At 53.9% G+C, this 15,234-nt stretch overlaps 1 protein-coding gene across 1 annotated transcript; it reads right to left on the bottom strand.

The window, feature by feature from the left end:
- Positions 1-2,414: 2,414 nt before the first annotated feature.
- On the bottom strand, positions 2,415-6,487 carry BTG2 (BTG anti-proliferation factor 2). The gene is made up of 2 exons (XM_048926199.1): positions 6,225-6,487; positions 2,415-5,214 (listed from the first exon to the last, which is right to left on the bottom strand). The coding sequence occupies exons 1-2, from the start codon at positions 6,376-6,378 to the stop codon at positions 4,874-4,876; spliced, it is 495 nt and encodes a 164-aa protein (XP_048782156.1). The 5' UTR covers positions 6,379-6,487; the 3' UTR covers positions 2,415-4,873.
- Between the last annotated feature and the right edge of the window lie 8,747 nt (positions 6,488-15,234).

The raw sequence follows: 15,234 nt of genomic DNA, 5'->3' as shown, positions 1-15,234 counted from the left end.
AGGGAGCTCAGGCTCTGCTCTGCAGATGCTGCAAGGGGAAGGGAGGAAAGCTCTGTCAGGACAGAGGGCAGGCAGGGAGCATGGCCTCCCAGCAGGATCTGCTCTGCCAGCCCTGCCGAGGGGCAGAAACCAGCAGGAATTCACACGCAGCACAAGACGTGGGTTTGCCGGAGCTGGTGCTGCTGCAGCCCCTCCAACCACACAAAGCTCCGTCCCGTTGCTGGGCCACGTGAGCGCAGAGTTTCTCCGGCTCTGGCAGATCCTGGAAGATGGTTTGAGCTGCGCACACCGCAGGTGACGGCGTGCCCTGGGCATCCCCTCCCATCCCCAGGGCTGGGGCAGAGCTGCTGCATTGCCCCAGATACAGGCACCCACGCAGTGCTGATTGGCCTCAGCTGAGCCGACATCGCCGCTCCCGTCCCAGTGGCAAACCCCGGGCAGGAAGCACCTGGAGGAGTCTGACCCCACGCCGTGTGCTGGGGCGGGTGGAGGCTGGGTTTCACTTCTGCTGATGTTGCTTTTCTGGTAAGTTAGAAGTGAGAAATGTTCGGCTTCTGCTAAAGGGACCCCTGGAAAGAGTGCAAAATGAACGCACAAAAATCCAATAATATTTTGTCGGGAATTGAGCAAAATATCTTCACAGAGTCTGTCCGCAGTGGTCACTGCCAGGTCAGGACTTTTTCCGCAGCTCATTTGGACTTTGCACAAATGGCATTTTTCCAACAGACAGCCCCAACCCAGCGGGAAGGACCGTGGGCAGAGTGAAGGGCATCGCGCAGTGCTCCGGCCCAGGACACATCGAGGATGAATGCTGGTTTGTGCAACATGCCAATTGCTGGTGGCTGGGGGAACCGACCAACCTGGGCTCCTTGAGTCAGACACTTCCAGCAAACATCCAAATTTAAAAAAAAAATAATTAAAAAATCCCAGCAGAAATCCAACAAAAAGCTTGGCAGAAGGAGTGTCAAAATGGTCACAGGAGGTGGGGAGCAGCAGTTGTGCCTTTATTTACTTCCAGTCTGTCCTGAGCTGGTCCTGGGGTGTCACCCTGCACCCCTCCCCATCCCAGAGCCGATCCTGAGGGGCCGCGATCCGACCAGAAGGAAAATGACGAGCAAAATAAAAATAGGAGATGAGTCACCTACGAGAAGGCCGGTGGGCAGACCTGGCGGCTGTGCCGTAGTGCTGACTCCTCACTGAACACTCCTCTACGTGAGAGCTGTGTTTTTATCCAGGCTGGGAGCACTCCAGTTTTGGGCCATCGCAGCTCTGCTTGTGAGAACTCAAACGGTGGTGGCTGCAGCTCTGCAAGAGCCCAAACAGAACCCATGGGCACAGTGGGGGCACGGGCTGTGCTGGCCCCCGGATCATGCATACAGCAAATGGGCGCCAGCCCACGACTCTGTGCCTTTGAACCCACATGACTCCAATGTAATCAGCAACCAACGGACGCCCATTCCTCCCTAACAGCCCTGTTTCACAAATAGCAGCAATTTGGGTGTGCTTATTGAAACTAATGAAGGGATGAGTTCAAAAAGGAGTGGCCTTGACAGAGCACCAAAACCAACACACCAGCTGTTTTCCAGGCAGGATAAAAGCAGGAGGGGAACATGGCTCTGCTCCCAGGCCAGTGCCCACACCAGCATCACTTCTCTGGAAGCCACCAGGGAGCAGCTGGGGGGTAGCAGTGCCCACAGTCCAAAAACTTTTGGCAAGTTTGGGACCAAAGCTAGCACCTACGTAGCCTGGCTCAGCCCAGTACCCCTAAATAAGGTCAGCACGAAGAGGAGGGATGAAGCACACAAGCCACACAGTGAGCAAGCTGCAGTCACCAGCCTGGGCACAACTGAAACAGGATCTGCCATGAATCAGCCCCAGGTGCCTTTGTCGTAACAGCCCTAAGCATTGCCCCGACATTGCGATCCTCTGATCCCTCAGCCTTCCTCCTGCTGACTCAGCCACCCCTGGAAGGAAGGCAGGAAGGGAGCAGGGTGGCACCCCCAGATACCCAGGAACTGCCCTATGCCTGGCTCAGCTCATTACCTGCTCATTTCCAAGGTGAACAGCAGCTCTAGCATCGAGTAAACGACCCGGCAGGCAGCTTTATGCCCTTTGTGCTCTGCACTAAGCCCCCCAGCTGCCTCTGTGGGACAAGCTGAGGCAGCCCCAGGGAGAAGGGCAGCACCCCACAGTCCCACGTTACTCATCAGGCCCAGCCCCCAGCTCCGCAGGGCCACGCTCAGCCGTCAGCCAGCACGTTGAGTAAGCAGGTTTTTCTAAACCTCCTCCATGACGCAGCCAGAGAGAAGCAGCCACCCACACTAACAAGGCCCAGCAGCACTGCGTGGTCACAGGGTGGGATGGAGGCTGCAGCCCACCCCCAGTGCCAGCCCAGCAAGGAAATGAGGCTCAGCAACGCTGCTACATTTTTATTAAAGTAACAAAAGCATAAGGATCTGTACACTCTGTATATAAAAACACTACTGTACAATTAGTAACCATCCATCTCTTCCTCCATGTGTAGCTTACAAACGTCCCACCACATCCACCCAATAAAAAAAGCAGGTCCCGGTCAACAGTCCAGCTTTGTTTAAACAGTGAGAGAACCCCCCAGCTCCCAAACACCTTCTGAAAACACACCATTCAGGCTTGTGGGCAAGAAGGCAACAGCACAGTAATTCACAGCTTTTACAAGGAACCAGATACAAGAGGAAGGGGTTGCACCTGAATTTGATTGGGCTTGAAGCTACCAAGACACTTGAACGTGAGGCTCCTCCACGCCAGGGACAAGGAACAGGACGTGACAGCTTTTGTGTCAGAAGCAGGAGCAAAGTAAGTGCAACAACAGCATGTTCCTTTGGTGTGGGCTGTTCCTCTGAACTTCTTTTCTGCTAAGAGGGAGGGAACAGTAACAGGGAGGCAGACATTAAAGCCCAGGGAAGCCCACACCCAGCCACAAGGGCCAAAGCAAACAGCATTTGTCCTGAGCACACTGCAGTTCCCACACCAGCAGATTTGAAGCAAGAACTCCAGAGAGCACCCTGATCCTTTCTCTGCTGAAAAGGGAACTTGGTTTTTGGTAGTTCCCAAGCGCTCTCCTCTTGGTGATGTCACCTACTGCACCAGGGGAAAAGTCCCAGCGCTTCAGTTCAGCTTCTGCTTCGCTGCTGTGAGGAACTGAAGTGATGCAACTCCTGAGCCACCGCCTCGTACAGCTCAAGGACAAAGTAACACCACTTGACATTTAATCAAAATGCTGGTTTTCCAGTTCAGGAAATCATTATTTGAAACTGCTACAGGAATCTGTAAGTTTTCCCACGTAAGTAGTAGTCAGAGTTGGGGAGCTGCACTTCTTTGTTTTCGTGTATTGATAAAAAAGCCAAGCAGCAGACAGGAGGCTTCCTTCCTCTCCCAGAGCATCCATGGTTTTGAAATATATTGCACAATTGTCTGAGAACTTGAACCCAAGGCAGGGAAAGAGCAGCTCCGGGATGCCAGTCAGCTGCTAGCTCAGGAAGGAGGAAGGTTACAATAAAAGCGTTCTGCAAAACAGATCTGAGGAAGTTTCATTAGAACAGGCCACGTCAATGCCCTGAATTTCCCCATCACTTCTACTGGGATCATTGGAGGAGCACCAGCTGTTCTTAAGAAAGGCAATGGATCTCATGCTGGTGAAGGCTCATTCCCCACAGGCAGTGTTTGGGGCAGCATTTTCAGTTCCCACCCCACCTGCAGAAGCCAGAGGGCCAAACACCTGAACACCACTCAGGCAAACCTCCCTGAACAAAAAGTACCAGTGATAGGAGCTCTGCTTCAGGAGGTGAAGGGCCAGGCACTGTGCAAAACAAGTACCAAGAAACCAGAACCAGGTACTGCCCCTCTGAGGTCTCAGCTGGGGCAGCTCCAAGGCTCAGCCACGTGCTGAGCACCCAGAGGAGGAAGGGAAGGAGGAAAAGATGTGAATTTAAAACCAGCATGGACACCAACCCCAGGCAGCCACAAGCACAGGGGAAGAGTCTCCCAATACTTTTAGATTTAAAGAGAGAGGGCAAGAGGGGAACTTACACAGCAACTTCTAGGGCACAAGGCGAGTTGCTTCAGCTCTTCCAGAGAAGTGATGCAGAGTGGGATCAGCATTGGATTAGGCAACTTCTACACACAAGAGGGGACACAGCTGCAGGGCACAGGCTGATGTCTGAACCCGATGGAGGAGTGCAGCTCAGTGCTGGTTTCAGGGCCTGGAGCAGCCCCCCAGTGAGCAGCAAGCTGCGGTGACAGCCAGGTGCTGGGCAGCACCAGGAACAAATAGCACAGGGTGCCACCACAACATTTACAGTATTGGGAACCTCCACTGCACAGGTTCCCAGCACCACCCAGCCCTTGGGGTTACCAAACACCATCCCCAGGGAGATCAGACCAGCTTGGCCATGAGTTAGTGAAGGAAACACAGTAACTCTCTCATCCATTCCTTAACAGCACTGCAATGCTTGGCGACGCTGCGGCACTGCTGGGTACCAGGATGGAGAGGAGGTGACACTCAGGTCCTGTCACCAGCCACACTTCCCAGCTGGCCTCTCCTTCCCCTCTTCCTTCATTCCAAGCTGCCCAGTGAGCAAGCCAGCTCACCAAAATTGCCATCCAACACTAATTAGGTAGATATCAGCTTCATAATAAAAACCTCAAGCCTGCAACAGCTTTTAAAAAAAAAAGGCACCTAAAAGCACTGCTTCTGTGTGAAGCAGCGCCTGATATTTTAATTTTGATTTTCTTGGATTTTCTTAAAAAATATAAATAGCTCTTCATTTTAAAAATAGATCCTCGGGTGAGGTATACAGTAGCCCATGTCTTGGCAGTGTAAGGACAAGAGGAGTATTTAGCTGGAGACAGTCATGATGTAGTTCTTCGAAGGGCTTGTGCGACCTAACATCATCTGGTTCTTACAGGTAAGCATCCCATAGGAGCTCACAGGCTTGGCTGCTGTCGCTTCGTACAAGACACAGATGGAGCCGTCCTCACCAATGCGGTATGAGACCTCATAGGGGTCCACCCAGAGCGTGAGCTCGCTGGGCAGGAGCTGGTAGAGCTGCGGGAGGCTGAGTCCGATCTGGCTAGCTGCCTTGCTGATAATGGGGTCCATTTTGTGATTGATCCGGATGCAGCGGTACCCAGAGCCTTTGAACGGTTTCTCAGGAAACCAGTGGTGTTTGTAGTGCTCTGCAAGGGAAGCAAGAAGGGAAGCACGGTGAGCAGGCGTGGAGCAGCAAGGTCTGCATCTCACTGCAGTCCTAAGGGGTCCCACATCCCAATGCAGGCGGAGAAACCACATCCTGCTTCAGCCACCTCTGTCACAGCAGCTCCAGAGCAGAGTGCTCAGCTGCCACTTGCAGAACCCAAGGCAGAACGCAGCTCTTCAGGTCCTGAAAAGCCCCAGTAGTGCCATGGGGGCACCCCAAAGTCTCCTTACCCTGGGACTGAGGTGGCTGGGGGAGATACAGTATCACCAACAACAAAACCCTATGGTCAGGGAGGGGCAGATGGATCATTTGGGGCATGCTGCTGCCCCTTATCTTGGCAAAGCAGCAGACAAGTGCCCTCCTTCGGGCTGATAGCACCAAGGCTGTGCTGGGAGGAGAGCCTCACACCACCCAACAGGACACAGGGTGGATCTTCACTTGTCAGGGACTGGGCACAGAGCCTGGCTTTGGTCCCCCAGGGCAACCCCCAGAGAGGGTGCTGAGGGCACAGAGCCCTCCACATGGGACAGACAGACAGCTGTAGAGCTCAAGTACCACAGAGACACGGGCAGGTGCCCACAGGGACATACGTGGATGCCCAACACCGAGGGGGGCACAGCCGGGTAGCAGAGAAGGATGAGGGCAGGAACCAGCTGGGAAGCCCCGACCCCAGGAGCGACACGGAGGCTTCTGGCCTCGACAAAAGGTGCCGAGGACCGGATGGAAGTGGACTCTGCTCGCTCCGGGCCGCCCCCGCAGGGACCACGAAGCTTCAGCCCCATCCTTGGCGGTGCCCAAGGCCACGGATGGGATCCTGAGCAGCTTGAGCTAGTGGGGGAGGGGGCACTCAGCCCACGGCAGGGGATGGGGGAGCACAAGGTCCCTTCCAACACAACCACGCGGCGATTCCACAGTTCCACGACGGCTAAGGTCCCTTCCGACCCAAATCACACCGCGATTCCACGACCAGCCCCCCCCCGCCCCCCTCACCTGCGAGCGCCTCCCGCAGCGCTCCGCTGAAGACCTGCAGCTGCTGCTCGCTGACGCAGCCCCGCGTCCGCAGCAGCCCGGAGACGAAACCGACGGCGGCGGCGATCTCGGGCAGCATGTCGGCCCGCGGGGGGGGCCCGCGGCGCTGGCTCATGGCTGGTAGGGGAGGGCTGACGGTGGGTGCCTGCCTGCCGGCTGCTTGCCCGCTCGGCTCTGCGCGGTGCTGCCCGGCTCAGCTCGCAGTGCCGCCGCCCGCTCCGCTCCGCCGTTAAGTACCGCCGCGCGGGGGGGCGGCAGCGGCGCCTCGGAGCCCATTGGGCGCGCGGAGCGGTATGCAAACAGCGGCTGAGCTCAGCGCGGTGGAAGGAGTGACGTCGGAGCGGCCGTGAGAGGGCGGCGGGGGGGCAGGGATGCTTACGGGAGGGCTATTTTTGGGCCGACCCGGGAGGGGGAGGAGGAAGAAAAGGGGGCCGGGGCCGGGGCTCATCGCGCTGCCGTGCTCCAGGGCAAAGGACCGGGTGGGTGCCAAGAAGGTGGGGGAGGAGGGGGAGGAGGGGGAGGAGGGGGGAGAGGGAGAGGGAGAGGGAGAGGGAGAGGGAGAGGGAGAGAGGTCTCCGTGGCAGCTCCGGAGCTGCGGCACCTATGGGTACCCGAGGGGTGCCAGGGGGGTAAGGGGACCCGTTAACGGGTACGACGCTCTGTGAGGGTGAAGCGAAGGCCACTCGCCGTCAAGCTGTCGGCGACCGGCGACAGACGGGCGTTGCGGGCTGTGCTGCCGAGGATCACTTCCCGGACAGCCGCTTCGGCACCGCCGCGCCTTTGGTGTCCGCGAGGCGGCACTTCTGCTGAGCTGGGTTGCAGGGATCGGCCACCGCAGGCTGCCTGTGCCGGGCCCCCGCCGCTGGCCCCGGGACGGACCCGGGGATGCCCCCTCCTCGTTGCACTGCCTCTCCCCAGCGGCCTACAGGCACGCTGCCGCCGCCGCATCTCCTTCCCCAGGGCACGTCCGAGGGTCCACACTCTCCCATCACCTGGTTCTGGATAAGACCAAAGCCGTGGCGGGGTTCCCTGAAACGTGCAGGGAGGATTCGGCATCCTCTGTACTGTCCCACGTGGGTGAGGGGGACATCGCAGCCCCACTGTTGGCTTTTCTGCCCGGGGCGAGGGCAGCCACCTCCAGACGGCAGCCCGGACAGCAGGAGCCGGGAGGTGGCTGCAGTGGAGGTGGCTTCAGCACAGGGACGTGTCACACCACGGAACGGGGAGGGCAAGGCAATCACAGAGCCTGGACAAGTGTCCTCAGGTGCCTCCATCCAGCCCAGTAGCGCGGGACAGGAGCAGAGCAAGCAGCACACGGCCTTGATGTGTAGCAAGATGGAGGCAGCACCCAAAAACCACTACAAAACAGGAAGCTGCAGCAGCCGGCCCCACTGCCAGGATGGAGGCACTCGGCCAGCTTCTGGTGAAACTGGCCTGAAGCTAAAGCAACAGCGGGAGACCAAGCTCTGTTCTTGCCTTTGCTTTGATCCAACATGAGACAGTTGGTATCAAAACAGGATGGGTTTTCTGGATATTCCCTGGCAGAGAGCTGGGGTCGTTTGGAGCCACTGTCTGGCAGCCCCAGATCTCTCCCTTGGTGTGTGCTGGGGAGGATCTGAAGCCACAGTGTGATGCAAACCGTGGTGGAAAGGCATTCTATGGCCAGGGCCTCACCTGGCTCCTCCACAAGCAGCAGCTGCAGCTGCAGGCACCAAAGCAGGCCAGGAGCTCAGCTGTCTGTGAGGGCAGCCTGCAGCTGGGGCATGGCGGTTCCCACAGCACCGCTCCCGTCCTGGCACTGCGCTCACTCCCTGATAAGGCTCCCTGATATCATAAGGTGTGGCTGCCACCGAGCCCTGTGGGGCCCACCTGGGAACCCTGCTTTTGGCAAGAGCCATCTGACAGCACCCTCTGCCAACAGTGGGGAGTTCAGTGAGGGTTGTGGGGGGACTTTCCAGCACCTCTTTGCACAGCAGGTCTCAGAAGTCCCAGCTGTTGTCCATGGCTTGAGATTCAGTTGGATTTTTTGGAAGCTTTTTGCTTCCAGAGTCTGCAGCTCATTTTATTCGCACCTCTGTCATTCCTACCTGCAGGCACTGCGCAGGGGATTTCACACCTTCCAAAGCATGAAACTATGGCTGTGTAGCAATGTATAGCCCAAAAAAAAGGAGCGAGGAGAAAATAGCTTTTGAAATCGTGGAAGACTGTAATAGAAGATAATGCCCACGCAGAGGTCTGTATTGACATTTGTTGTTCTGCATAGCTCAAAAGAAATACTTTGTGCAGCAGCACAGAAGTAGGGTCAAGCAAGCAAGAAGAGGGAGCCAAGGGGTCCTTGGTCCTCTCCTCCCCACTCCATCTGCTGCTCCATTCATCCACAAAGCACAAGGAATCAGGCAAATCTCTCGCTATAAACCAGATTTGCCTTTGTAATCTTTGAAATAAACCTAAGGATTAAAGTCTAAGGACTTTTTTTAAGTCAGCAACACACATGAAAGAGCAAATGGGTCCATGTGAAACCCAGCACAGGGCACGGTGCAGGGCAGTGCGTTTGTACTGGAGCAGCAGCGGGGGGCCCTGGAAGAAGCTGCACAAACACACAGAGCGAGGCTGGCCACACAGAGCTTGATTACTTTAAACACACCTGTTCTGTCAGCCAGCAAACACACTTGGATCGCATGGATGCAGTCATAAGCGGCACGAAATTAGGAAGTAAACAAAGCCATCCTCGTAGAGGACACCTTTGTACAAATGCATCGGGAAAAGCCAAAGCAAAAACAAACTTTTCTACCACAGTAAAAGGCAGGAGAGCTGAACTGTGCTTGCAGCCTGACTGAGCAAGCTGGGAAAAGGGGCTGTTCCCCCATCCGACAGAAGGAGCTAATTAAGAAGTACTGGGATGGCATCACCCAGAACTGAGTCAGTAGAAGAGGCCCTCAGAGCTCCGTCTGCCAAGAACAGCACTCATTGCACCCGCCGGTTTGTTCACCACCGGGGCTCACAGTGTTCCCTAAGTGCTGCTGAAGCTCTGCCCTTGGCAAGCAGGTTCCCCTGGTCCCCCTTGCTCCACAAGTGGGTGCAGTCAGCAGTGGCACCATTCTCCCAGTTGAGATCCTCCATTTGTCCTCAATCTCCGTGTTAATGCAGGCTCCCCTCGCACTGCTCAGGGCCTTTGTCTTCTGTGTTCGATGGTCTGGCGGCCCCAGGCCCTGCAATCAGATTGTCTTCCTTAAGCCCTTCCAATAGGAGATTTCCTGTGGAGCTGAAGGATCTCTAAGCGGGTTACTGCCCATAACTTCTGGCCCTGTTACAAGAAGACTGCGGTCTTAAAGACAGGACATAGGCTTAATACACGCTCTCAAATTGCTTTGAGGAGTTACAGAGTAAACAAACAATTAGAAGATAAAATTCATTTGAAAAACAGAAGTTAGAGCTGTTTTAATGTCAGTCTGGCCAGATTCGGTTCTGCCCTGCGTCAGCTGGAAATGGCTGAGAGCATCTTGATATCAATTTAAAATCAAACAAACAAACAAAACAAAGCCACCAATAAACCTCTTCATAGTGATTGGCCAGGCTAGATTTGTAACTGGTTTGATGGGAGTTAAACATCCGATAGGCTTTCAAACACTTTGGCCCTGTTTATCCAAATGAGGTTCAAAACCAGTTGAGCTGGAAAATTTACAATAAAAGGGTAATATTTGGCTTTCAATGAAGGGTTCAAATTCAGCATGGACAGAACAAACTGCTCACATGGCTCAGGCTTTTCCAGAGTCAGCAACTCCGGTGTTTCATGTACACCTAAGAGGCGACTGTTCCCACGCTGTGCTTTCATCTGCCGGGTTTGGAGGGCACCTGTTTACACGTTGGGCTGCAGCTCATAAGGCGTTGGACACAAAACCCAGGTTTTGAATATCAGAAGAGTCAGCTGCCAGTCAGAGCCACGGTGTGAATCTGCAGCCCTTGTTATCAGCAGTGAAATAGTTACACACAGAACTCACATCCAAATCCGCCTGATTAGACATGTCCCACCGATTGCTAAATTAGCTGTCACTTCTCCTGGTTGGGTCCCTCCCAATTACTCCAGCATTTGAGGAAAAACTGTAAGGTTATCTGTGCGGATGCAGGAAGGCTTTCTTTAAGTTAAAAAAAAAAAAAAGTTTAAAGTTTCCAGAAGCTTCAAATCTCATTATCTGGCTCTGCCGGAGACGGCGCAGACATCGTGATGGTGCTGCCAGCAGCCACCTGGTTGCTAACATGGGTTAAGCATGATCAGTTGGAATTTAAGGGGAAAAAAGCCCAGGGGTAAGCAGGGCGAGTGTGTTTAATCATAGCTGTAATTGGTAACCTGGGTCTGACCCCAGAAACAGGCCTAGCAGGCAGGGTAAACAATAAAGCAAGAGTCTTAAGCCCAACCTACACTTAGAGCTAATAAGGCCTTTCAAAACACACAGTTGTGAAATATGGCTGTGACTGAGCCATGTGAAACGCAGTTGAGAGCGGGGAAGGAGCCGGGCAGAAAACAAAGACTTTTTAACCTGTCAGCTACTGAGATTAGTCCTCATTCTGCAGCATGTATGGATTCCTGGCAGCATGAACCAGAGCCAGAACTTGCCCTAGCCAGGCCGAGCTCCGGGGAGCTCAGCATCCTGCACCTGCGCTTCACTGAGCACCTTGCACCTTGCTGAATGGCTGCTGGCAGCTCGGTCCTCTCTTGTCCCAGTTCATGCTGTCCATCACCTGGCTCCCTCCCACAGTGCCTGTGCAGCTGCAGCACGGGACAGATGGCTGGAAGCACTGTGGGTTGTTCCATCGGGCAGTTCCATCTGCAGGCTATCAGGATGCTGAATATTCCCCTCTGCCTCATCCACAGAGGGGACGGAGCGAGGGCTGGATGTTCTCCAGCGTTTTGGGAGCACAGCCCAGGGCTCCAGCCGCCTGCCTCGTCCCCAGGAGATGCCTTTCACCCAACAACCTCCCTCTGAGCCTCTTTCCTTATAGCAGGCCGTATTTCCTCATGGAAAACAGCCTATCTGGCCCACTGCAAACGTCACATCTGTTCAAAAGTATTTTAAGAAGCAAACATTGCTGCACTCAAGGGAGCCACAAGCAAAGTATCTGCTTTTTCTCCTGATTTCTTAGGACTTTGGGCCTGGTTTCCAATGGTGCTCAACACTCACTGGCTCCATGTGCCATCAGCACAGTCTGGGGGTTCTTCTCAGCCTTCCCAGCTACTTGCTGAACCCATATTACAAGTGTCATCTGTAATACATTTGCTCAAAGCAAAGTATAATCAGCTGGAGAAGAAGCTTCAGAGAATAGTTCCTCCTGAAGCTGCTGCATTGGGGAAGGTGTGTAGGTGACCTTGTGCTATTTCATAGCTGTTTCCTGTTCTTTGCACGTAGTTATTGTTTCTTTCCACATCCTCTGTGCAGGATGCCACCACCTCCACCTACATCTGTTCCGGTTGAACAAAGCTTGAGGGGGTAAAAAAGGGGATTTTGGCAGATCCAGAGAAAGTTGCCAGCTGTAAAGCCTGGAACGGGCTTGCTGGTTCATGAGATACAACAAGTCCAGAGCCCTGGCCTGTGCTCTGAAATGGAACAAGGATCAGTGGGACTCTGGCAGATGCATGTCCTGCTCCACCCCTCTGCCCCCCGCAGCCCTCGACGCTGACATCTGCCCCCAGCCCCCGCCTGCAGCACAGCAAGGTCAACACAGCTGTGCTGTGTGCAGAGGCAAAGCGCCCCTTGGCCCATCTCTGCTATTGCAGCATCCTGAGGTGTGGCTGCTCTAGAAAGTCCCCAGGCACAGACTAGCTCCAGTCAAAACATGGTTTCCCTTGCCATAGCTGGGGATAGGTAAACACAGAGCAACTGGTGGCAAACCCACCAAATCCACCGTGGGACAGGGATCCAAAGCTTCCCCAGCACCACAAAGATACATGGACAACCACACGAGAATCTCACTCTGTATGAGGGCAGGAAACTGAGCCTGCAGGGTGCTGGGTTTTGTTCCAAGCTGCAGAGCAGGGGTGGGACGTGGGACCCATCCTCCCTGGTGCTACAGCACAACAGGGGTCCTCTGCTCGCCCCTCCACATTCCGAAGCAAACCTCCCCCCTCGGGCCCATTGCACATCATCGAGGGCAGGCTGCAGGGCTATATATAGTGCTTTCACACTTCCCTGCAATGCAGCCACGCTACGAAAAAGGGATTTTTTTTCTTTTCTTAGAAATGAGAAGTTAAGAAAAACCCTCTGGCTGAAAACCACAAGACAGGATTTTTTTCAGCAGTGAGAATGCGGTTCATCTGCCAAACTCCAGCTCAGCCACGGAGCAATGCTGTGATGGAGCTGCCAGAGCAGCACATTGCCGAAATCTGCCTTTATTGCCTATAAAGCATTAATGCAGGATAACGTGTCTTGAGCACCATGGCAACCCCAGTCATCAGCAACAAAATAAGGGCAAGAGAACCAAAGGCACTGTTGCTGTAGCAGCTGGTAAGTGAGTGTACTGACCCTGTTCAGAGCCACCCGACACCTTGGCACCGAGTGAGGAGTCTGCTGGGCTTGAAGGTGGGTTCAGGGACAGCAGCTGATTTACCACTGTCAAAGAGGAGATGGTTACAGATTAAAGTGATTTCCACTGTGGCACAAGAGACCTGAGGGTCTCCACACACAGAATCCTTTTCTCAAGGGTTTTATAGGACATACAGTGTTGAACAGAAAATGAGATCTTTCTGAGAAGATCTCTGAGAAGATCAAGGCTGAAGAGATTGAGCCCATCTCACACAGACTTCAAAGTAGTAGCTGGTGCTGCTAACAGCAGAAGGTAAGTTATGTATGTTTGGTGGCCCTGCTAGGCAGGGGGGTTGGAACTACATGATCCTTGGGGTCCCTTCCAACCCAGGTGATTCTGTGATTCTGTGATTCTGTGATTCTGTAAGTAGCTCTACAGCTTTCAGATTTTGGCGTGCACCAACACTGGTAATGAGCCACACTCAATCTCATTTATGGTTAACTCCAGAACCTCACTGCCATCAAACCTATGGATCTGGCTTCCCTTTTATCCCTCTCTACCAGTCCTCTTCTTGATCCCCAGCTAAACGCCGCAGCATGGATTAGACAAGGCATAATCAATAGCTGCTGTATGGACAAAGCTCTGCTCAGTGCATCCCTCTCCTTGTGGCCTCCATCTACACAGAATGAAACCCACAGGGGACTTTTGTCTTACAGCTAGGGAGAGCAGCAGTGTGCAGATGGTCCGGGCTCCAGCGTGGGAAAGAAGGGACACTGGGAGAAGGTCCTTGGGGTTCTTCTCAGGCTACACCCACAAATAGGAAAGAAGCCAGTAGTTCTCAGAGCCCAGCAAACATCCCAACCCCTGCAAACATCAATTAGTGCACAAAGGCAGCCCAGATAAAGCAGGGCAACACCCTACAAGAGTTTAGATCTGGGTGGTGCCCTTTCCCAAAAGGCAGCCTGATCCTCACTAGGAGAGATACCTCCTGAATAGCAGGTGGACTCTGTAGGACTGCTCTAGGCTGTTCCCAAGGATTCCTGGCCCTCCCTGGCAAAGCCAGTTCATTGTTTTTTGGTGAGTGCTGCGCCTGAGCAGGGGGAGGCAGGCGTAGGGTGTACCATATGCATCCACCCCTCCTAATTTCCCAATCTCCCCACGGCCACAATCCACAAGCAACCAGCACACTGTGTTGGCCCCTGGCTCACTCTGAGCAGCACACTGCTCATTTTTGTAGCTGATGCCAACAGACAGCCAAGCACAGGGCAAAGACAGAGCTAGTATCTTCCCTTGGTGGTGCTTGGAAGGAAGGAGAATGCAGCAAGTATTCATTGGGAGCCAGCACTGAGGTGACACAGTTCTCTTCAGCAACATCTGACCTTCTTCACCATGATACTGCTGAAAAACTGACTGAAAAACAGCCCTTTGCTTCCCAAATCCTATTGACCCCAGTGAATGCCCCTCACTTCAGCATGTTAACTGCATTCATTTCCTGCTGCCCTGAAGAGACTCCAGCAGAGGCAGCAAACATGGTTTCCTTCATTTTACCTCTTGCTGAAGTCCCACCAAAAGTTTTATTTGTTAAGAAAGTTGTTGAGAGATGGGAATTGGACACACGGCTGGGGAGCTGGAATCCACCCCACACTGCCAGGTGTGTGCAGCCAGGGGGGGAGGGAGTAGGCGAGGTAAGGGATCATTTACCCCCAAAAACTGGGTTTAGGCATGGCTTTGGATTGCGTGTAGAGTTCATCCGGGTTTGGATTCCAAGTTTCAGGTTAGAACCACATCTGTTACTCACAGAAGCAGCACATAAACTCTCTCTTCATATTTCTGCATATCAGCAACAACCAAGGCTTTAGCACAGTCTCTAGGGGCGTTTTTTTTCCCCACTTGTATTTAAAAGCATTAAAGCAGACATGATTTTATCAGTGTACATTGAGGAGAGGAGGTGGGGTGTGGATTCCTGAGCCATTTTCAGGTTGGACCTTGGTGCCTGGCCAAGGCCCTGCCCTGTTGCTCAATTTCTGCTCAGGACTTTGGTCTTGCTTTATGAAAACTCAGGGGCTTCACACAGAAGCTAGGTTTGGAATGAAACTGGTACACTTGAACCTGCTTAAACTAAACATAATGTCAGTGTCCTGGAAATGGCCTCTGGGAGGCTACCTCCAAGGTATGCAGGGATGCAATGGTCAAAGACTTGGCCTCAAGGAGTCTTTTAGAGCTAGGGCAGCAGTGCAGAAGATCCTGAGACCAGCGACCTGGCCCAGGTTTCAGTGCTGCCCGTGCTGATCAGCATTCCCAGAGCTCATTGAAGTGACTGACCTCCACGTGCATCACACCATAATTAATGCTTTTGGGTGCCCACTTACACCCCAGCCCTGCTCCACTCCACCCTCCTGTAATGGCAGGGATGGTCCCACTCCCACCCAGACAGCTCTGTTCCTGTCTCCCACTG

Source organism: Lagopus muta, chromosome 24 (assembly GCF_023343835.1).
Source record: "Lagopus muta isolate bLagMut1 chromosome 24, bLagMut1 primary, whole genome shotgun sequence".
Taxonomy (NCBI): domain Eukaryota; kingdom Metazoa; phylum Chordata; class Aves; order Galliformes; family Phasianidae; genus Lagopus; species Lagopus muta.
Note: the sequence above shows the minus strand (reverse complement) of the source record. Positions and strands in the feature narration are given on the sequence as shown.